Here is a 23,844-nt window from a genome sequence, read left to right on the forward strand (position 1 = left end):
CTACAGGGGCAATGTGCCATGTAGCAAAAAGATATCGCGCTTGCCTTTTCGGACAACATCGGGCAGCCAAGACCCCCTGCCCAAGGCTGTGGGCGGGCTCTTTTCCCTTTGAAGCCTTTAATGAAAAGGTAGATGGTGGTACTTCAACCCAATACCTCACGACACGTAGCCATCCATTCTAACCTATGGGCTATGGTGGCGGGCACATTTGGTGTGTAAAGCTCTCATGCCCACCAAAAGCAAAAAACTGTAGCTTGGCGGGCACATGCTTTACTTGTCCCCACCATATGGTGTGAGGTCATGGGTTCTCCACGTGCTTCTTCCCCAAAAGGTCCTACTATAAAATAAAAAAGATTCTAAGTAATATTTTATTCCCTCAATATCTTTTACAAAGGCAAGGCACAAGTTTAGAGGGTTGGTCCAACATACATATACAAGGACCCTTTAAAGGGAAAAAAAAGGAGAGAAGACCTCCTACTGTGGGCCTTAGTCTGTGGCTATGGCGGTAGCGTTCTTCGTTCCAAAGGTTCTTCATCATCATCATCAACATTACCATAATAATCGCAACATACGCTCAACGATCCATTCTTCGTCTTGGGCTGTGCTTAACCCTCATCGCAAGCTCTCCTCTTCGCGAACTCTCTGCAGAACCGGGTCGAGCATCAGCGACTCTATCACTGAACCTACCCTTCTTCAGCCTGACGAGCTCAAGCTTTCTCTCAGAGAAGCTGTGCAAGGTGCTTGCCTTATACCTCTTCTCTTTGTTTTCTGCATCTTTTCTTGGCTATTTTGCAAGCCCTAGGTTTCCATACCTCACTTTCTTATTGAGTTGTCTCGCACCTTTGTAAACGTTTCTTACGTATGGTATTTTTCATTTTATTTCACACCTCTTTTTATTTCGAGAGAAAAGATCCTTCCATTAGTTAAAAAATAATCAGCCAAGGGCTAAAATGTACATGCTCAGAGCCCTCAAAAGAGGTGAAGAGAAAATCTGGTGGAGATATTCCCTCCATGGCTTGGGCGCCTTCGGAGTGAGACTACCTCATACAATGGGAAGGGGGGGGCAGAGCCGAACGGGAGGCCTGTAATGCCGAGCGAGCCCTATCAGAGAGAAAGGGACCCTGGCGCCATGTGTGCAGAAAAGCCTCTCATTGCCTATGCATGCGATCTGATCCTCCCTGAAGCTGCCGCCACTGGCTCTACAGAGGGTATGAATGATATCAGTCCAAATGGAGTGGATGGATTCAACAGTTTTTTTTTGTTTTTTTTTTTTGGGGGGGGGGGGGGGGTTCTCGATGGCCTCGCTGCAACGGGCTTGCCATATATGCTTGCAACGATGCTATTTACAATCTCCCATCTCTAACAAGTGCCTGGAGATCAGGGTTCTGAAGACAGGTCGGGAGGAGTAGGGACTGCACCTATCTTGCAATAGGACAGCTGGAGAGTCTGTCTTTCAGAGCAGACCGCACTGTCATGTAGAGGCGGAGAATCCTCTGCCAAATCTGTTGCGATTTGGGATAGTCCTAGAGGTAGTGCCGCTGTGACTCCAGGAGGTGGCTATGACACACACACACTGCCAATTAACCTCCCATGGCCAACCAAGTGCCGACAATGAGATTGCGGTGGGCTAAGTGCCAGAGGAAGAGTGTGACCTTCCTTCGCCGCTCATCGCCTCTGCAATAAGAAGGAAGAGTATGGGGGCACCCCTGTTGAACTGATCTGGAAATCGAAAGTCTGTCCCGTTTGGCCCCCTGGATGAGGACCTTGCTGTGGGTGGTGGAATAAAGTGTTGAGACTCCTCTAATCCAGCCAGCCGGGAATCCCATCCAAAGCATGGTGCCCTCAAGGAAAGCCCAATCTTCTCAGTCGTAGGCTTTCTCGAAAAATTGCCATATTCTCTTGGTGGAGCCGAGCTGTGGTGGTCACCTTTATGCCATATTCTCTGGGTGGAGCCGAGCTGTGGTGGTCGCCTCCCTGAAGGTGAAGATGTTTTCCGCCATACCTCCTCACCTCCCTCCCTGGGATCAGATGAATCAATCCCTCTGAAAGTCGCTCCAGCAAGAGGCCATGATCTCATTGTGAAGGCGGGCGGGAAATCACCTTCCATGAGATCCTAGTGAAGAAGGAAGAGGGAAACTAGTAGACCATCCTCGCCAGGGTGTGAGGCAGGGCCCAAAGAGCCTCGCGCAAGAAAGGGGAGCTCAAGAACCCTTGTAAACCAGGGGGGACCACCTCCCAAGTGTGCTGCCACACTCTCCCCCCTTGCTGCCTCCTCGATTTGTGGGGTGAGGGGATCGGCCGAGAGAAGTCCTCACTTCCTGCCCGAGTCCATAAAGATGCTCGGGCATGATATCATAACGCCACCCTCCTCTCGTCAATCGAGCAGATCTCTGTGTGAGTGGACTCTGTCTGGGACAGTGGGACTGAGCCATGCCCTAGCTGGGGTGTGCTCTTGAAGGCGCTGAAGACAAGCCAGGCTCCTGCGAAGGCTCCTCTCTTGCTCTTGAAATGAGATGAGTTGGTCTTGAGCTGCTCTCTGCAAGAAAGTGCTAATCTCCCCACCAAGACCAAAATCAACATCTGCTGCAGCTGAGCCCTGCCTGAAAGAAAGAGCTACCCATATCTCCTTGATCCACCCTCCGCGAGCAGGAGTATCTGCTTTATTGCTTTGGAGAACTTCTTCAGAAAACTTACTGAAGACAATTGATGGAGGATTGCCAAACGCAAGGATGATGTAGACCAAACGTCTGCTGAACCATCAAACGGGTAGAACACAAATTGTGAAGCCGCTTTGGAGAGCCTTATGCACACCCAAATCTGCTGCTGAATGCTGAAGATAGCTTCGGGCTGCCTTGGACTGTAGCACAGAGAGTACTTGGCTGAATTGATGTATGCACAAGACCAAAGTCGCAAGCACACATACTTCTGCAATGTTTGACTGCTGACTTCTACGAAGAATGAGATGATTTATGCAAGGGCTGAGGGGCTTCTTATATATATACGCTCACAGGTTGCTGGTTGGTCATGTGGACTGCTGTTGGCCTGCTGAAAATGCTCACGACTGCTGATATTTGGCATTAGATGTTATCACTTTGACTGCTGACTTCTATGAAGAATGAGATGATTTATGGAAGGGCTGAGGGGCTTCTTATATATATATGCTCACAGGTTGCTGGTTGGTCATGTGGACTGCTGTTGGCCTGCTGAAAATGCTCACGACTGCTGATATTTGGCATTAGATGTTATCACTTCTCATCATTGTGTCACACGTGTGATTCAGGCTATCCTGGCTGCTGGCCAACTGCTCTGAACCTGGCCGACTGGCTGTCCAAGCCCCTGTAGGGCTGCCGACTGGTTGTAAGACACCTCGTATGCCCCTATTGGGTGTGGCCCATGGTGGCCCATATGCAAGACTCAGAGGCCGGCCATAAGGCTGGCCTAGAGCCTCGACTCTCTTTGCTAAACTACTTCTACATGCTTGCTAAGCCAAGATAACTTATATGCACTGACTGCTCTTGTGACTACTCACTAATTTCTCGGGATCCATATTGTAAATTCTCTATTATCCATGGACATGGGTGTTGGACACTATATGTAGCCATGGAATGTTTATGGTTAAGCTTCCCATGTATGTGTATGCTAGCTCTATCTACAAGATCCTGGCTGCATAGAAGCATGTTAGGCATTTGATGGATCTTGGAGAACCAAATGCAATACATAATGCCATGGACATTTGATGGATCTTGGCGAGCCAAATGCTATAGCTTTTGCAAATTTCAAGTACATGTAAATAGATGGGGTTTCTTTCAAAATATGTGTTTAAATGCATACATTTGTGTGCATGGTTTACTTTTATTTGTGTGTATTGTTTTGTTTGCATGGACAATGTGTGAATTTTATTACATGAGAAGCTCATGGATCTGGGACGCCTAGATTGCACCCATGAGTTAGTATGTTGCATACTATGTCTTCAGTTAACTTGTATTGATGGATTTGTATAGGAATAATTGATATTTTGAAGGCAGCCCACTCTTATACAGGTTTTTCTATTTCCATGCATGCATGCAAGATAGTTTAGCTAAGTATGGTTGATGATCTTCTTCTCCATGATTAGAAACCCCCATGCATGCGACATGCATGGTCAGGAACCCTCATGCATGTGACATGCATAGTTAGAAACCCCCATGCATACGATATGCATGGCCAAAAATGCAAGCTTTTCCAGCTACATCCATGCATCATGCAATGCTTTATCCTTACATGCACCTGAAAATGTGCCATGCAAGTTCACTTTACTTAAAAGTAAATCATGCAAGCTCACTTTTCCCAAAAGAAGTCGTGCAAGTTAGTTAACTCAAAAAGAAAAGTAAAAAAAAGAAAGCCTTTCCTCCACTTTCACTACACGAGTTGCTCCTCATCATTAGTAGCCATTCTTTGATTCAAAAGTCATGCACAAACCTCTCCCTACCTCAACTTTTCATGAGCAATATCGTCTACTCCTCTTCATCTAGGCGCCTTCTTCTAGGCTAAATACAGATCTATAAATTCGGAATCTCAGCCCCGTTTCTATACACTTCTTGGCCCTTGTTTATTGCTCTATCTAGTAGAGTCTTTCTCGAGCCATACCATAGTGTTTTTCTCTCTCCAAAACACTAAGAAGTTGGTTGAATTTTAATTTTTCAGAATTGAAAGTCTCCATTTAAGCTACAAGAAAGAAGAAGAAGAAGACTATTCCCAAGATTGAAGCTGTGGAAGAATCATCTTGGCTCCCGTTGCTACAAGTTCTATGCAGGAGAACCCTTGGGAAGTGTTGGACATTTTCCTAAGGCTGATTTTCAGCCACTAGGTGGTTGATCTACATTTGCAAAAATCGGGATTGTTGGGCAATCTTGTTGAAGAGTGCAGGGCACCATATTGCTAGCTTGTAGGTGGGCTACCTGGGGGCAAGTATAGTTTTTGTGAATTGTTTTCATGTTCAATCATTTTGGAAGAAACGGTGGTGTATGGTTGGGCCAAGCCACCCGTTTTATGTACTTGTGAAATTGTCTCTCTTAAGGCAATACATATCCTTCAAAGGGGGGGGGGGGGGGGGGGGGGGGGGGGGGGGGGGCGGGGGAGGACCAGCTCATCTTTTGGTCCCTAGTGTAGTATCATTTCTTTTCAGTATTTCCAAATTGTATAATCAATGGTTATGGCTATGTATGTCGGATATGGCAGTGATCAAAGGATGATAATCTTGTGATTTCAGTACTAAATTCGGTATAACCACGTTTGACAGTGGTATCAGAGCTCTGGTTCTCTTACTTTGCATAAATCTTTTTATGATATTGGATAAGACCGTGAAGGAGTCATTATCCGTGAGAAAAGGTTGGGATTCTAAGGTAGCCCTCGGTCTTATTGTTGCACTTTGAAAGGAGATACCAACGGTTTTGGTGGTAGTGAGCGTGTTGGAAAGACCTTGTGGCCCTTCTATCCGTGTAGGGGCATTGTTGTACCCTTGCGGTCTATTCTGTATCATATTTAGACGCGAGTAGAGATTGGTCTTGCGTATACAGAATTGTGTTGCAAGCAAAAACATTGTTTTGGACAGCATTGGCAGTGTTTTTGAGTTGTGTTCCCTTGCTCTGTTGTGGGATGAGACAGCCATCATGAGCAATTCTTCACATCACAGTGAGGTTATGTTGTAACAACTACACTCCAAAGTGGTTGAATTGAAGTCTATTTTAGCCATCCTAGAACTTCAGCATACTCTTGAGTCTCTGAAGAAGAGGCATAGAGAACTAACACTTCATGCCTCTCAAGAAGCCTCTTCAAGATCCCATACCTGCTCTCGCTCTCATGTCCATAACCGCTCTCCTTCACCTAGTCATAGTTCTTCTCCTTGTAAAAGCCATTCTCGCCATCTTAAAAGCCATGCTAAACCTAAAGCCCGTTCTCCTTCTCCCACTGAAAATCCCTCAAAGAGATTGAAGATATAAAGATATTAAGTTTGAATCTTATAATGGAAAACGGGATATTACGAAAGCTCTTTCTTTTATTAGATAGTTTGAGAGATGCCCGGAATATCTGGAGGAATTGGCTTTCCGTTGGGACTTGTGCCTTTGTGTACATGCTCGGAAACGCCTGGAGGATTGGCTTTCCACTGGGTCTGGTATCGCATATACTTGCCTGGAAACGCCTGGTCTTATATGGTTTCATGAACGAAAATTGCTCATGCCAATGTTGCATTGCATAGCATCTTTATGTGCTTGCCTGCAAATGAAATTGCATGCTGTTTTCATGCCTGCATGACCTATGTGGAGTTCCGGGCTAGGGGACGCCCGCCCGTGAACCGTGCGTTTGAAACTGTCTGCTGACATGGTTGTGTGGCATGTGAACAGGTGGTAAGTATTACCCAATCTAGGCTCAAATAGCCCTTAGGACTTAGCCAACATTTATAAGTGAGTGCGTTCCCACTTCATTAAAGTTTGGGCGCCCAAAAGTCCCTTATAAATTATGACCACTTCCAAGTTCACACTCATTGAAGTCCCGAGGCGGACAAGACTCAATGTCCAGGACCTGATCTTCCTTTTTACTCATAAATGGGCATCTCTCCATGTCCTCTCACCTGATTGGACCCCAATTCACTTACTTATTAAGAGAAAATTCGTGTTTTCTCTTCATGAGGATTTTTGGAGGCTGAAAACTCTGTTTTTCCACCATTTCTCTCCATTTCCAAGCTCTCCATAGCCATACCCAACTTGCTAGGGTGTTTTCCAAGCTTCCAAGAGTGTTTCCAAGTGCTAATCACTCTCCTACTCACTCCCAATGACTGAAATTCAGCAAAACAGCTCTTATTTTTGCTGTAATTTCTGGTCTTTTTGCTGAAAACCCTAATTTCAGCCTTCCTTTTTCAAGTTGAACCATAGGGGAAGCTTTCCCAGGGTTCCCTTCATCCTCTTGAAGACTTTTGTCGCAAAGGATTGCTGCAAATCGAAGATATCAACACTTCTAAAGCTTCCAATGCGAAGGCTTCTGCTTGCAACAACTTCTATGAAGACTGGTAAGCTAATTGGACAATGTGTTGTCATTACTTACTCAGTAGAAGGGCAAGACTCCTTGTTTAGCCGCCCTGTGTAGTATTTCTCTTGTCCTATGTGCTTTTGAAGATGTTGCTACCTTGCTTGGTAGAACATAGAGCCAATGGTAGAGAATATGGGCACTGAAGTCGGGCCGGGCATCAAGGCAGCTCCTTGGTGATCTACATCGACATACCATTGTTTTCTAAATGCTGAATTTCATATGCATTGGCATGGAGGATTTGGCAATGGATGCCCGTGAAGCTATGTATTGAATTTCTCCAATAGTAATACAATTTACTCAAGGGAGGGGTCGGCCGTTCCGGCTCATTGTGTGTCTCTTGTCAATTCAGCAATTTACTTCTTGTATATGAGCAAGTGTCCTTCAAATCTTAGTGTATTTAAGTGTATTGATAAGCATTGTGTTCAACCAAGTCACATTGGTATCAGAGCATACGGTTCTCTTTCACTTCTATCGTGAGAGAGGATCACCGTGAACACTAGCTATCTCTACACTTAGAACATTATGGACAGCCATACAATGAATGTTGGAGATGCTAATACAAGAGGCAGGGACAATGAAATGCATGCCTCCAATGCTTTACAGGATGAGCAAACTCATGTGGTGCACAATAGGGAAAATGAATATGTGGGACAGTCGTCCCGTGGCAAAGAGAAGATGCAAGAAGAAGAGTCCATAGTCTTGAGGGCTGAACTTACTCGTGTGCAGGCTCTTCTCCATGCGCAACAAGAAGAATTGAATCTCTATCGCCGCGAGGATCCATTGGTACATGATCGTTTGAAGGCCAAGAAAGCTGAATCTTATATGGATCATGCAATGGCAATGATTGCTCAAGAGTTGCACATGCAACCGAGGGATGCAGCACGTGCATACTTGGCTCGTACCGAGGATGCCTATGCAGAAAAGGCAACCATTCCACATGTCTTGGAATCCCCACTGGTGCTCGAACAAGAACTTATGTCTAAGAGGATAAATCTCCATGCTATGGGAGAGGAACAATCAGTGACTTTACACCATGCAGGAATACCTCATGTAGCCCGTGAAGGATACAATGTTTATGGCAATGGTCAAAATGTATGTCAAATACCATTGCCGGCTGAAAATGTACATGCATAACACAACATGGGCTGTAATTTTCTGTCGGTGGAGGTATTCCACGTATCTCTCATGCCACTCATGCCTTCGAGTGTGCTCGTGAGGGAGAAGTTATGGTTGAAAATGTATCAATGCATGTTGAGGGGCCAGCCATGTCTCATGCTTACAGGGCACATGTATCTATGCCTTATGCATCACCTTTTGGTCCAAAAATGATGCTAGTCACAGGGGCTATCCCAATGGACAAACATGGGGGAAAACATGTTGAGATGCACACACATGCATCAAAGTCTCGTGACTTCAAAGCCAGAGACAAATCTGTGAAGTTTGACACACATCATAGGGAATATGATGCATCAAAGGCACTTGCTTTTATTGCCCAGTTTGATATTGCTTTCAGTGATGAGGATTTCACTCAGAAATCCATGATCCGGCATGTAAGCATGTTCATGAAAGGCACTGCTGCCCATTGGTGGCTTACGGAGAAGCTTTCACCGAATCCTGTTAGATCATGGGAAGAGTTCAAGGAGAGGTTCTATGCTCAATTCTTGCCTCCCAATGCATTGAATGAGATAACAATGAAGTGGGATTGGGTAAAGCAAAATGAGGGGGAATCGGTAAATGCATATGTACAAAAGTTTTGGAAAGTGCTTTTGGAGGTGTCTCCATTTATGCATGTCACCGAAGGCAGAAAGGAAGAGAAGGTTTCAATCGGGATTGCAACCCGTGTACAAAGCGGGATTACAAATGTATCCTGGTCATACCTTACACCAATTAATCGCAGCCGCCACCGCCACCGAGCAATTGGAACTCAAATTGAGTCGATCCAATAAGGCTAAACCCTCATTTCAAGGCAAAGAGAGGGCTGTCTAAAACCTGCAAAATGATGGACAGCCACCTAAAAGGGACCAAAACCAAGCCAAATCAGGTCCAAAAGCTGAAAATAAGTTTGCTAAAAAGCGCCCTTATAAGCCGGCAAACTTTGGTCTTAGTGCTGAGAAGAAGGAGCAATATATGCGTGAAGGCAAATGCTTTACTTGTGGCAGCACTGAGCACATGGCAAGAGCATGCCCAAATAAGAAGAACAAAGCTGAAAATGCTAATGTACCGAAGCCTAATGTGCATATGGTTCCGGATGTGCAGGGCAACACTTCACATGATAGCAAAGATAGGGTTGTATGCAAAGCTTGGGGACAACTCAAGGATCAGTCCGCTTTGTTCATGTTTGATGATTGTGCAGATGAGAATTTCATATCCACTCAGATGGCAGCTGCTTTGGGTATTGAAGTGGAGGACATGGGTCCTCAAATTGAAGCAGGGGCTACCTTTGTTGGTAGAGAAGTGCAGGTCATGCCTATTTTTGGCAAGTTGCGCATACACATTCAAGGCTATGTGGATCATGAGGATTTTCTTGTGGCGCCTTTGAATGGCTGTGATGTATTGCTTGGAAAGCCTTGGCATACACGTATTGATCCATGCAAGGCTTACAAGACTAACAGGATCACCTTCATGCATAAAGGTCGAGAACATGTAATTGATGCTGGTGAAGAGGGTGATACCATTCCCCTTGTATCTCATGTACAAATTAAGAAAGTAATGAAAAAGAGTATTTTTGCGTACTTGATTTTTGTACGAGATCCTGTTGAGAAAAATAATGTACATGTAAACACTCTTTGTAATGATAGGCTGAAATTTTTGCAAGAGCACAATGATTGTTTTGCTGATGAGTTACCAAATGAGTTACCACCTGTACGACCGGAAGATCATCGCATTGATCTTGTGCCGGGTAGCTCACCACCTAATAGGCCAGCCTATCGTGTAAGTGCATCCCAAAAAGAGGAGATCATGAAGCAAGTGAATGAGCTTCTTGAGAAGGGTTTGGTTCAGCCAAGCTCTTCTCCATATTGTTCACTCGTCCTCTTGGTTCAAAAGAAGGATGGATCCTTTCGTATGTGTGTGGATTATAGAGCTTTGAATAAGCTTACCATCAAGAATCGGTTTCCGATTCCACGCATAGACAACATCCTTGACAAGTTGGATGGATCGGCATGCTTTAGCCGAATTGATCTCAAGAGTGGATATCATCAAGTGCGTGTAGTGCCTCAGGATGTACACAAAATTGCTTTCAGGACAGCATTTGGGCTTTATGAGTATCTTGTTATGCCTTTTGGTCTTACAAATGCCCCGGCTACATTCAATAGAATGATGGATCGCATATTCCGTGGGTACAGAAAATTTACAGGTGTCTTCTTTGATGACATCCTAGTCTTCTCGAAGACCGAAGAAGAGCATAAAGCTCATTTGACTATTGTTTTTAAAGAGCTCCATAAGCATAAACTCTTCATAAATGCAAAGAAGAGTGAGTTCTTCTTGTCAGAGATACATTATCTTGGGCATATTATGTCCAAAGATGGAGTGCGGATGGATCCTGCAAAGATTGATGCAATTCGGAATTGGCCCGAATTGAGTTCGGTCCATGAGATCCGTAGTTTTCTTGGATTATGCTCTTACTACCGCAGGTTCATTCGGCACTTTGCATGGATTGCTTCTCCTTCGCATGATTTGACAAAGAAGAAGGCCATGTTCAAATGGACTAATGTAGAGAGAGATGCATTCCTCAAATTGAAAGATGCAACTACTCATGGTCCAGTGTTGATCGTTCTGGATTTGCAAAAGCCTTTTTGTGTGGAATGTGATGCATCTGGAAATTGCATAGGAGCTGTCCTTAATCAAGAGGGACATGCCGTGGCTTATGAGAGTCGTAGATTGCATGATGCAGAGCTATCTCTTGGCATTTATGAGAAAGAGCTCTTGGCTGTAATTCATGCACTTACTATATGGAAACACTATCTTCTTGGGGCTGATTTCACTGTGAAGACAGATCACCAGAGTTTGAGGTATTTTCTTACTCAAACTAAGTTATCAGAGAAGCATATGAGGATGGCCAATTTCCTCTCTATGTTTCATTTTCAGATCTTGCACACCCCGGGAAAGAAGAATGTAGTAGCCGATGCATTGTCACGAAAGTCGTATGTAGCAGCTATCTCGGTTGCCTCTCATGGGGACTTGTCTACCATGCGTGATTTTGTATCATACGGATGCTGATTTTGCCACTATTTGGGTTGATTTGATGGCTGGTCATGCACATGCCTCATATGTGATCAAAGAGGGTTATCTCATGAAAGATAATTGCCTATGTGTGGTGTCTGACATGAGGCAAAAGGTTTTGGATGAGTGCCATGCTCCTCCATATGCTGGTCATAGAGGCATAATGCCTACTATGCACATGATTGAGCGGTATTTCTTTTGGCCAGGTATGCGGAAGGACATAGAGGCACATGTACGTGCATGTATCACTTGTCAAAAGATCAAATTTGATAGGCAAAAGGCACCAGGTTTGCTTCAGCCATTGCCTATTCCCACGCAGCCATGGGAAAGTATTACAATGGATTTCATTATGGACTTGCCACGTACCCAACAGGGTAATGATGCAATTTGGACAATTGTGGACAGGTTTAGCAAGCAAGCTCATTTCTTGCCGGTCAAAAAGACCATCAAAGCTGAGCATATGGTTAAAATATATCTTGCACAAGTGTTCAAACATCATGGAATGCCGAAGTCCATTTTGGGGGATAGAGATCCCAGGACTACAAGTCTCTTTTGGCGGGCCTTATTTGATAATATGGGCACCAAATTGGACTTCTCATCAGCTTATCATCCTCAAACGAATGGGCAAAGTGAGGCTGCAAATTCAGCCGTGTTGGATCTCTTGAAATGTTATGTGGCGGATCAGAAGTCTTCTTGGGAGAAGTACTTACCGCTTGTGGAATTTGCATACAACAACACAGTGCATGCATCTACGAGAAAGGCTCCGTTTGAGATTGTTTATGGTAAGGTGGTTTTGCCACCCATCCTTCGCACAAAGGATGAGATATTTGCAGCTGATGAGTATGTAAGAGACTTGGATATTGCTTTTGCTCAGGTGCGGACAGCCATTGCAAGGTCACAAGACAAGCATAAAAAGGCTGCCGACAAGCATAGAAGGCAATTGGATGTTAAAGAGAATGATTGGGTATTGCTGAAATTTGAGAAAGCAAGACTTGCAAAGAGGCTTGGCAAAGAGGGTGCATATCCTAAGCTTGCAACCAGGTACTATGGACCTTTTCGAGTGATCGAGAAGATCAATGAAGTCGCTTTCAGATTGGCATTACCTAGTCATTCGCACATACACAATGCTTTTCATGTGAGTCTCCTTCGCAAGTATGTGGGACCGGAGCCCAGTGAAATGGTCATTGAGGATCCACCAAAAGTGGATGAGCTTGAGGAGATCTTGCAGCCAGAGCAGATTGTGTATCACAAGGAACGCAAGCTTGCTGCAGGCAAGGTTGTGAGGCGTTATCTTGTGAAGTTTAAGAACTATCTTCCCATTGATGCTAAATGGGTAGATGAAGAGTTCTTTGGAGATTGCCCGCAGTTACTACAGGCATATTTGGATGCATTTCAGTTGCGGACAACTATTTAGAAGCGGGGGGGAATGTCACCACTTGGCCACCCGAATGGTTCACTCTTGCTTTCACACTATGTACATATTGGATTGGTGTCCATGGCTTATGGAATGTGCCTATGCATGTGATTGACACGTGTCATGCTGTATAGTTGGATATGATATTCCGCTGGGACTTGACGTTATCATGCCCGGAATATCTGGAGGACTTGGCTTTCCGTTGGGACTTGTGCCTTTGTGTACATGCTCGGAAACGCCTGGAGGATTGGCTTTCCACTGGGTCTGGTATCGCATATACTTGCCTAGAAACGCCTGGTCTTATATGGTTTCATGAACGGAAATTGCTCATGCCAATGTTGCATTGCATAGCATCTGTATGTGCTTGCCTGCAAATGAAATTGCATGCTGTTTTCATGCCTGCATGACCTATGTGTAGTTCCGGGCTAGGGGACGCACGCTCGTGAACCATGCGTGTGAAACTGTCTGCTGACATGGTTGTGTGGCATGTGAACAGGTGGTAAGTATTACCCAATCTAGGCTCAAATAGCCCTTAGGACTTGGCCAATATTTATAAGTGAGTGTGTTTCCACTTCATTAAAGTTTGGGCGCCTAAAAGTCACTTATAAATTATGACCACTTCCAAGTTCACACTCATTGAAGTCCCGAGGCGGACAAGACTCAATGTCCAGGACTTGATCTTCCTTTTTACTCATAAATGGGCATCTCCCCATGTCCTCTCACCTGATTGGACCCCAATTCACTTACTTATTAAGAGAAAATTCGTGTTTTCTCTTCATGAGGATTTTTGGAGGCTGAAAACTCTGTTTTTCCACCATTTCTCTCCATTTCCAAGCTCTCCATAGCCATACCCAACTTGCTAGGGTGTTTTCCAAGCTTCCAAGAGTGTTTCCAAGTGCTAATCACTCTCCTACTCACTCCCAATGACTGAAATTCAGCAAAACAGCTCTTATTTTTGCTGTAATTTCTGGTCTTTTTGCTGAAAACCCTAATTTCAGCCTTCCTTTCTCAAGTTGAACCATAGGGAAAGCTTTCCCAGGGTTCCCTTCATCCTCTTGAAGACTTTTGTCGCGAAGGATTGCGGCAAATCGAAGATATCAACACTTCTAAAGCTTCCAATGCGAAGGCTTCCGCTTGCAACAACTTCTATGAAGACTGGTAAGCTAATTGGACAATGTGTTGTCATTACTTACTCAGTAGAAGGGCAGGACTCCTTGTTTAGCCGCCCTGTGTAGTATTTCTCTTGTCCTATGTGCTCTTGAAGATGTTGCTACCTTGCTTGGTAGAACATAGAGCCAATGGTAGAGAATATGGGCATTGAAGTCGGGCCGGGCATCAAGGCAGCTCCTTGGTGATCTACATCGACATACCATTGTTTTCTAAATGCGGAATTTCATATGCATTGGCATGGAGGATTTGGCAATGGATGCCCGTGAAGCTATGTATTGAATTTCTCCAATAGTAATACAATTTACTCAAGGGAGGGGTCGGCCGTTCCGGCTCATTGTGTGTCTCTTGTCAATTCAGCAATTTACTTCTTGTATATGAGCAAGTGTCCTTCAAATCTTAGTGTATTTAAGTGTATTGATAAGCATTGTGTTCAACCAAGTCACATATTGGCACACATAACTATGCCACCTGAAGGTGAATCTTGCAAATTGGCAAATAGATCTCTGCAAGAAGTGATGTGCTTAGAAGCACCACTATCAAAGTACCAATCTCCAGCTGAGATAGACATACAAGAAGCAGGCAAACTGCATGTAACCACTAATGCATATGCCTAAGCTTGCCTGTACACCACCACCACCACACACACATACACACACAGAGCTTGAACCACACACGTGAGAGAGCTAGTTGCTGGAAAGTACTCTTATGATAATGATAAGTACAAAAGTACTATGAGTACAAGATATAGCCTAGGGCAAAGTGCCCAACACACGGGAAAAAACCTGTGTCCAGCCACAGGGAAAAAGTGCCCGTGAGTAAGCTATGTTCACACTGAACTAGCCGGGAGTGGTCATGACCAACATACATGCTTGCCAATGCATAGTGCTTGGACAATGCATGAACCTGCTCAACTGGGAAACAACATATTGAATATCCAAACGAGTAGAGCATAAGTAAATGAGGCATCCCACAGCCTGTTGATAGGTGGCAACATCAAATGGCTCTCCAGCATGCTCAAGTGACAGCTTTAAAGCCGGTTCCATTGGAGTGCTCTGAGTTGAACTGTTCTGAAACCCTTTGGTAGTCAAGTATGCATGAATATCTCGGTACCAAGCACGAGGAGCTTGCTTCAAGCCATATAGTGCTTTATGTAAGCGGCATACCTTGTGTTCTGCACCCTTTTGAACAAAGCCAGGAGGCTAAGATACATACACTTCCTCTTGTACCATTCAAGAAGGCAGTTTTGACATCCAATTGATGTACATGCCATCCTCTTTGTGCAGCCAATGCTATAACTGTACGTATGGTGGTCATATGTGAAGTGGGAGCAAAAGTCTCCTTGTAGTCAATGCCCTCACGTTGGGCATACCCTTTGGCAACCAATCTAGCCTTACGGCGATCAACATAACCATCAGGCTTACGCTTCAGCTTGAAGATCCATTTTGTGCCAATGGCACGCTTGCCAAGAGGCAAGTCACATAACTCCCATGTACCATTCTTGTCAATGGAGTCTAACTCCGATTGCATGCATGCAACCCAATTGTTATCCTCCAATGCATCAACATGAGAAAGAGGCTCCTCATTACATGCGGTGGCAACAAGAGCTGTATGTACTAAATGTGCATGGCGAGAGGCAGTACGTGTACGACCTGGCATAAAAGAAGACTGTTTGCTATCATGCAAAGTCTCAACCAACCATCTAGGAGCAGTCTTTGACTTCCTAGTATCTGCATTGTCCTTTGCCAATACATCTCCCAACATATCCTGATCAATTTAAGGCATTTCAGAATCAATTTGGGGCAAATTTGGCTGCTGATTTTGCTGATTTTTCAGCAGGCATAGGTGGCTGTAAATGAACCTGTATGGGCTCCACTGTCCACATTATCCACATTTGAATTGAATAAAGGCAACAATGTATCAAACACATCCTCTGGCCCAATTGATGGCTGTTTTGTGCATGAAAGAAGGGGTTGAGATGCATACTATCAAAGATAACATCCTTGGATACAATGAGAGCAAGTATCCCTTGCTCTCATTGCTATGGTCAACAAAAATGCATTTGATTGCCTTTGCATCAAGTTTATGCATAATGTCAAAAATGTGAAAAGCCCCAAATTTTACAGGTGAAATCAGAGTAAATCTGAGATTTTGGGAAGAGGGAAATTTGTAAAAATGGCCAATTTCAGAGAAGGGAAAAAATGTGCTCAAAGTGAAGAGGTATGGTGAAGTAGGTGGGCGCTTGGGTACAACAGGTACAATAGGTGGACAATTGTACGACGGGCGGCGGTACGGGTTGCTGTACAGACAAGTACAGACATACACAATTAGCTGAGGGCTGTATGGACATATGTGGCAGAGCGAGGCGAACACACGGTTGATGTCAAATCTGATTTTAGGAGTTGGTCGTACAATTGTACGGATTGATCGTACAGCTGAAAATTAGGGTTTTAGATTCACAATGGTTTGATGAGTCCCCTGTATGAAGGGTTTGGTCAGATTCAGAGAAAAAACCCTAAAACGGGTTGAGAAACCCTAGACTGCTGAAACCCTAAAATGAGCAGATTCAGAGGTGCAGCTGTAGGGGCAGAGGTGAAAACCCTAATTGCAAAGATGCAGGTCCCAATGGAGGGGGTGACACTCCTTTGATACCATTGTTGGGTCGAGGAGGATACCTGCAACACAACCCTAATGCACACACACTGAGATAGCAACATAGGAGAGAGAGAGTGTGAGGTGTTGGAAAGTGTGTACTTGATAATAATAAGATGTGCAAGTACAAGTACAATATAACCTAGGGCTAAGTGCCCAACACACATAAGTGTGTTCACACGGAAAAAAACCTATGTCCAATCATAGGGAAAAAATTGTTAGAAGTCATCTCCTGTCTTTATCAGACACCAGGGCCTCTGTTGTGGGTGTGCCCGCCCTGTATAGGTGTTTTATCATTTTTCCTCACTCCCCGTATTTTTCCCCCATTTTTCCTTGGTGTGGGTGGATGCCACATGCTGGCAGGAGCCTCTGATGTTGGTCGACTGCACTCATGTGTTCTTGAAGACTGGCCGACTTGATCAGAGGAGGTCGTGGTGTTTTTTTGCTGGCCGACTGGCTTTGCCCAGTCGTGGAGGATTGGTGGCACTTCATGCGCTGGCCGACTGCATCCATGGGGCCATATAAAAAGGCCCCATGATCCCCACTTTGTACTCATTCAGTTTTTCTCGAGATCTTGTGTATAGAGAAGAGTTTACACGCCTATCTCTCTGTCTTTCTTGTGTTGTCTATTTTCTGCGCTCTACTTGCCTTTGTGGTCTCAAGTTTGGTTATCATTTCCGCTGCGTATTTTGACATGGTATCAGAGCCCAAGGCTCTTGATAGATCTTGGGAGTTTTCTGAGCAAGAGGGGGATAGTTAAGTTGCTGATTGGTGGACTGTTTTGGACTGTTTGGGAAGAGAAGCTGCAAGAGGAAGGCGGGCTAAGGTTCTGGACAGCCACTTGCAGGTTTAGTTTTTTTTTTCCCACCCACCCACCCTTTTTCAGTTACATCCCCGCGATGGCAGATTTGTTAGAGATGGCTGAGAAGCACGTGAAGATGCTGACTCTCCCCACGTTCCCAGTGGACCGTCAGTTGGACGGGAACAATTACGGCATCTGGAAGGTTATGATGGAGTCTGTGCTGGAGTCATATGACCTTGCTGATTTCATCGTCATTGCGGTTCCACGGCCGGAAGCAGAGGAAGGGGAGTTACTGTCGATGAAGAAGGACCGAGAGGCACAGGCACAGGCACAGATGTGGGATCGTTTCAACGATAGGGTCCGGCCATTTATTTTCCTCAATTGCACACCACAAGTAATCAATCACGTAAAGCACATGACGCTAGCGAGAGGTATATGGCAGCATTTGGCCTCTCTTTACAATAGGGTATTGCCCATGAAGAGGATTTCCTTGGAAGTATTGATGCGGGTTATGAGCCCTGCAAAGTCGTTAACGATGTGGGAGCATATTAACAAGCTGCAAGCTCTTCAGCAGGAAGTTCTTTAAGCTGGGAAGGGGAATCGTTAGAGGACATGGCCATAACATTGCTGTCGCACTTGCCCTCTTAGTACTCAGCATTTTCCTCCTCTTTGATTACGAGTGGCAGGACCATTACCTTGGACCAGGAGAAACGTTTCACGAACCCTCCTCACAGCGGAGGTTCGGAGGCCTTAACTGGCCAACGGTCGAAAGGCCGTAACACGGGCAAAGGGAAGGCTTCATCGGAGAAGTCTTCTGAGAAGAAGTTCGTTACTGACCACGAGAAACTAAAGGCAGAGAGGACATGTAATGATCGTGGCGAGAAAGGCCACTATTGGAGGTAGTGTCCCAAGCGGAAGATCGAAAAGGGTGAAGATTCCTCAGCAGCAATCATGAAAACTCTATGCACGTGGAGGTGATGGACACCGATGTTTCATTTTCTTCAGGTAGGGAGGAGATTGGAGGATTCTCCACAACGGATACTCGGGAGTGGATTCTAGACAGTGGTGCTTCTAGGCACATGACTTCTTCCCGTTCAGATTTACAGGATCTCTGCAGGTATTCTGGTCACATTCTTACTGGGGATACATCCACTATCCCAGTTCACAGTGAGGGCAGGTTGGAGATAGTTCTCGATGGCAGAGGGGGGAAGCATTTCTCCGAGGTGTCGTATGTTCCGTCACTTGGTTTTCATCTGTTGTCAGTGCATCAGGTTTGCAAGACTGGCGTACGGGTGGAGTTTGATGAGCATTTTGTTGCTCTCCGGGACAAAACAACAGGCCAGGTGGTTTGGGAAGGCGGAGTGGAGAATGGAGTTTACAAGCTTTCAACACTCTCTCCCAGGTCCTCCGGTTTGTGATGAGTGGCAGTTTGGTAATGACCACTTAAGTGTGGATACGCTGCAGGTACAGGCTTTCCGAGACCAGATTGTGGATAGCTTGCCAGTGGATGGCAGCAGTTGGCAGGAACTCTCCAGTACTGATGTTGGTAGTTCTTGTGTTCGTCAGTCAAAGGAAACTGAACAGGTCACTTATGCTCTGATGTCTCGTAGTATTCGGGACAAAGAACCTCATGTAGATGAAGATGTTCTTGCCACGGGGACCTTTCGGAAAGCCAGGCAGGTGGCAGTTGATTACTTGCAGAAGGAGGTGCATACCCCAGGCTTTGTGGTTCCGGATTCAGAGGGGGTGGTTGACAGGTTTCAGAAGGCCTTGCATGGTCTTCAGCAGGTTTCCAGGACTTGGTTTTTCACCGTAACAGGTGTTGATCCTTATGAGCAGTGTGATGCCTTTTTGACTCAGAAGCAGAATGGTTAATTGATCTTGTTGATAGACACCAGATTGGACGTGAGCTTCCTGATGGGGTTGTTGAACTCATGGTTGCAGATGACTCCTTGGGAGGCAGGATTGCGTATCGTGTGGTTTTTGCGGCATGCGAAGGATCATGGACTCTTGTACACAGGAGGGGGATTGATTGATGGAGTTCGACTCCACGGTGGGAGTGACTCAGTTTGGGGAGGAGATCCGGACACGAGGAGATCTACTTCAGGCCCAGGAGTAGTAAGAGGTAGTCATCTTTTGCCTTGTCGACGAAAGAGGCAGAGTACCGGGCTGCTTGTGAGGTGGTGAGGTTGTAGAGGTTGCATTGCAAGATTGGGCTTCCACTGGAGGAACCCATGGTCATCCACAGGCACTTTGTTCGTGAACAGATCGTTGCTGATGATATCTTGCTAGAGTTCTGTTCGACGGAGGACAGTACGGTGGACCTCTTCACGAAGTCGCTATCTCACGATTTGCTCAGGCGGCACCCCAGCTCCCTGTGGTTTGTTTCACAGCCAAGAGCTGAGAGGGGGTGTTAGAAGTCATCTCCTATCTTTATCAGACACCAGGGCCTCTTTTGTGGGTGTGCCCGCCCTGTATAGGTGTTTTATCATTTTTCCTCACTCCTTGTATTTTTTTCCCATTTTTCCTTGGTGTGGGTGGATGCCACATGCTGGCAGGAGCCTCTGATTCTGGCCGACTGCACTCGTGTGTTCCTGAAGACTGGCCGACTTGATCAGAGGAGGTCGTGGTGTTTTTCTGCTTGCCGACTGGCTTTGCCCAGTCGTGGAGGGCTGGTGGCACTTCATGCGCTGGCCGACTGCATCCATGGGGCCATATAAATAGGCCCCATGATCCCCACTTTGTACTCATTCAGTTGTTCTTGGGACCTTGTGTATAGAGAAGAGTTTACACGCCTATCTCTTTGTCTTTCTTGTGCTGTCTATTTTCTGCACTCTACTTGCCTTTGTGGCCTCAAGTTTGGTTATCATTTCCGCTGCGTATTTTGACAAAAATGCCCGTGAGTAGGTCTGTTCACACTAGAACTTTCCGGAGGACCAGATGGTCAACATCCACTGTAAATTGTGAATGTCGTTCAGCTATTGCCCTCTTTGAATCTAGTACCTCTAGTGGTATTTGATGATAAGATCGAGAAAGGCTGAAAATCAACCTTAATAGTAGGTTCATGCGGGCCAACATTTGGTATGAGAGCAAAGGGCTCCTGCTGTTTTTAGGGTTTCTGCTGACTTGACAATGTAAACACAGTAGTGAGAGAGAGCCCCTATTAGCCCGGGCTCGTTACAGGAGGACTGCCTGGGGATAAAGACCAAGCAAGGCCTAGGTCATTTTTTAGCCTTACACTATGGTATGGGTCATTGGAGTTTGTGCCTTGATGTGCGTCTATTCTCAAGCTTGGGAATGTCTCAAATGGAGCTATGGTGGGGGGGTGGCTTGCTTGCCTCTTCTATGTGTTGTTTTTAGCTTGTTTGCTTTGCAGGAACTATTAGGGAGTCAAGTGGCTGTTCCAAGAGGTACATCAGTTACACTGAGTGGAAGCTTGATTGGTTTTGCTTGCGGTAATCCTTGATGATGGCTCTTCTATCCCGGAAGATTACCCATATTTTCAAGAGGTACAGTGGAGGCTCGAATTGGGTTTGGCTTGCAGAAATCCTTGACGAGGGCTCTTATATATCGGGGAAGGCTGCCCATCTACATTCTTTACAAGTTGAAGTTCAGCCAATTCTTTACCCTTCTACTTCACTTCTAATTGTGTGAGCTCCTCTGCTATCCACAATTTTTTGCCCTTCAGTGTCTTTGACTGCTTGAGATCTCCAATCTTGTTGGCCTGGGTGTTATTTGTGATCACTACGAGGTACCTTTTGGGCCAAGACTTGTTACAGCTTGCATGTTCCACTCGATTGTTGGTGTGGCTGGATATACTATCCCTTGTGTGCGTGTGCGTGTGCGAGCAATTTTTTCGCTGCTTTTGGAGGACATACTGGGGGGGTTGTTTCTGGTGGTTCTGAAGGGGGGGATAGAGAGAGGGAGGTGCCATGTGTTTATAGGAATAGAGAGCCTGTGCCGAGCATGGGCCACATCCACTAGTGGTTTTTAAAGTGGATCTTGTTGGTGGGTAATAATTGATGCGTGATACTGGACAGGCATAAATAGAGGCATATTCGGTGTTCCAGCAGCACAGAAAGCTAAAATTGAGCACTTCATTGAATCATTAGAGCACCACAATCCCGTCAGCAGGCCAACTGAGCATTTGGAGAAGGTGAGTTTGGCTATTTCTTTTAGTTCCCATTAAAGTGATTGGTTTTCCTCATCAATAATGTAGTATATTTGTATGCAATGTTGAAAAGGTTGCTCTTATTTTGCAACTTTAAAAATGCAGCCATGGAGATCAAAAGCTGTGTTATATGTCAATAATGGATGATAGGTGAAGGGTGAATGGAGGCTTCTGTATAGCACAATTTCCATCCTAGGTCTGAAGAGGACAAAGCTTGGATTGAGAGACTTCATCACGCTTGGAGACTTTCTACAAACGATAGACGTGGACAAGGTTCTACACCTTTCTAGTCAAGGGATGTGGCTAAAAGCAGTGTTATCTGCACCCATGGACGTGTAGCCGGATAGCCAGGGGGTTTTGAATGTCCCCAGCCTACACTCGTGTGGTGCCTGCTGCCTATGAGTAAATAAATATAAGCACTCTTAAAAAAAAAAAAGCAGTTTCCACCAGGATTCACTTTACCTTTGAGGGTGTCTCTAATATTTTGATCTTGGTATTGTGAAGTCAGAGTAAAGCTGCAAATACTATCACATTCAGTGTAGCTGGGCTAGGCATGCTGACAGGTGCCCTTACGATTGAAGCTTCCTATATGGTGTCAAGTGCATCGGTATGCAAACGAAAATGTCTCATTGCTTCTTGTCCATGGGCAACTTGATCAATTGGGTGGGTGTTGAGATTGTTCATGTTGTTGATGTAGCGAGTGGACATCCGCTTTGAGAAATCCAGCATTGTTCCCAATCAGGTGACTCTCTTCATATTGGTGTAGTAAAACGGCATTTTTTTTGTGTGACATGGGAGTGACTTACTTGGAGGCCTTCCACTGTGTTGTGTTCCCTTCTCTTCTTTGCAGCTGCTCAAACTGTTACAAAAGAATTATGATCTGCTCTTGAGTGTCTTCAACCCTGAAGGGTGGCTAGAAATAACGTATCCTTAATGAATCTGGACTCGTTAATTAGGGTCTTTACAGACACAACTCCTGCGTGTAAAAAGGGGAGAGCTCACACGAACATCCCTTATGGGCAGAGGATCTGTCTTAAGACCCTCAAGTGGGCTTGCCACATCAAGCCAGATTACTTTTTTTCATTCATGATCTTATCTAAAAATCTTGATTTTTGTGCCCTTGATTCATTTTTAAAAGATATGTTGATGATGATATGAGAGTTGGAAGAGATGACAAAGGAAACATTTTTTTGCTAGAGAGAACAATGGATACAAGCAGGTGATGCCATTCATCAACGTGCATTGTAATTGTTGCCATGTTGAACAGGTGGCAGGTTAGATGTGAGACATATGCTGTAATTTAAGGTCATCGAGGCTTCACACATTTAGACATACAAGTCATGCAGGAGCAACGAGTGTACTCCATGATGATCTCACTTACAGATTATGAGAACTCATTGCTTTTAGACCACATCATTGCAAGATTAAGCATTTTCAAGCTAAATGTTCAAAAGAGAAGAATGCAAAGATATTTAGTGCTGCCAACCGTAATCTTCATTGATATCTAATCTTAAAGGAAGCGCAAGTTAGATGTTGGCCCCTAGCTTGGACATATAAATGAATAGCTAATGTTTACTATTTGATGTATGAAATTGGCTAACATGTGTGCTGCCATGGCGCATAAGTTTTCCAGATGGACCCAAGGGTCATAAAAAGCCCCTACTTCATGCCTTCTCTTCAAATATGAGTTCTAGGCACTCCTTACAGTGCCTATAATATTGCATCTAATTTCATCATGTGTTTTCTTTTGTTATTCTTGAACTGATCTTATGTGGAGTGTTGTTTTAGATTCAATCCTCCGCTCTTCAAATATGAGTTTTAGGCACTCCTAACAGTGCCTAAAATATTGCATCTAATTTCATCATGTGTTTTCTTTTGTTATTCTTGCACTGATCTTATGTGGAGCGTTGTTTTAGGTTTTAGATTCAATCCTCTGCACTGAATATGTGAAGCGGATGCTCAAGTACATTCAGCCAAAGTAGACTCTCGACTGTGGCATTGAAATTTTGTAATGCACATATGCCCTGAAACACCTTGCTGCAACAAGATGAGAGCATTTGATTTGCAATTTGGGAAGAGAATTGAAGTTCCAGCATTGGTTTGTCTTGACCACAGCAGACTTTAAACATGTGCATGATCATACTTGTGTTATATGTAAGCTTGTGATGAAGAGACATGCTACATGTGAGTCTATCGACCACCAACATCAACACCCCCTTTGCATTTGAAAATGCAGGTATTTGTCACTTTTGGGCAGCATTGCTGCTCGTGGTTATTGACTTGGTACAATGTGTGTGCCATACAATTTCTTCTTAGTTGTCCGTGCCATATACTTCCATGAATAATTGAAGACTC

General features: G+C 44.9%; 1 protein-coding gene across 2 annotated transcripts; it reads left to right on the forward strand.

Annotated features, from left to right (window-relative positions):
* Window positions 1–428: 428 nt before the first annotated feature.
* LOC147623840 (fibrillin protein 5 homolog) lies at window positions 429–23,844 on the forward strand. Of its 2 annotated transcripts, XM_086820475.1 has the most exons (8): window positions 429–737; window positions 21,359–21,474; window positions 21,640–21,762; window positions 21,998–22,096; window positions 22,187–22,231; window positions 22,340–22,413; window positions 22,628–22,708; window positions 23,406–23,841. In XM_086820475.1, the coding sequence occupies exons 1-8, from the start codon at window positions 500–502 to the stop codon at window positions 23,410–23,412; spliced, it is 783 nt and encodes a 260-aa protein (XP_086676601.1). In that variant the 5' UTR covers window positions 429–499; the 3' UTR covers window positions 23,413–23,841. The 2 variants fall into 2 exon arrangements, with proteins under 2 accessions (XP_086676601.1, XP_086676602.1); XM_086820476.1 differs by lacking the exon at window positions 21,640–21,762 and having other exon boundaries at window positions 23,406–23,844.

This window comes from Cibotium barometz, chromosome 26 (assembly GCF_041138505.1).
Source record: "Cibotium barometz isolate CiBa-2024 chromosome 26, ASM4113850v1, whole genome shotgun sequence".
Classification (NCBI taxonomy): Eukaryota; Viridiplantae; Streptophyta; class Polypodiopsida; order Cyatheales; family Cibotiaceae; genus Cibotium; species Cibotium barometz.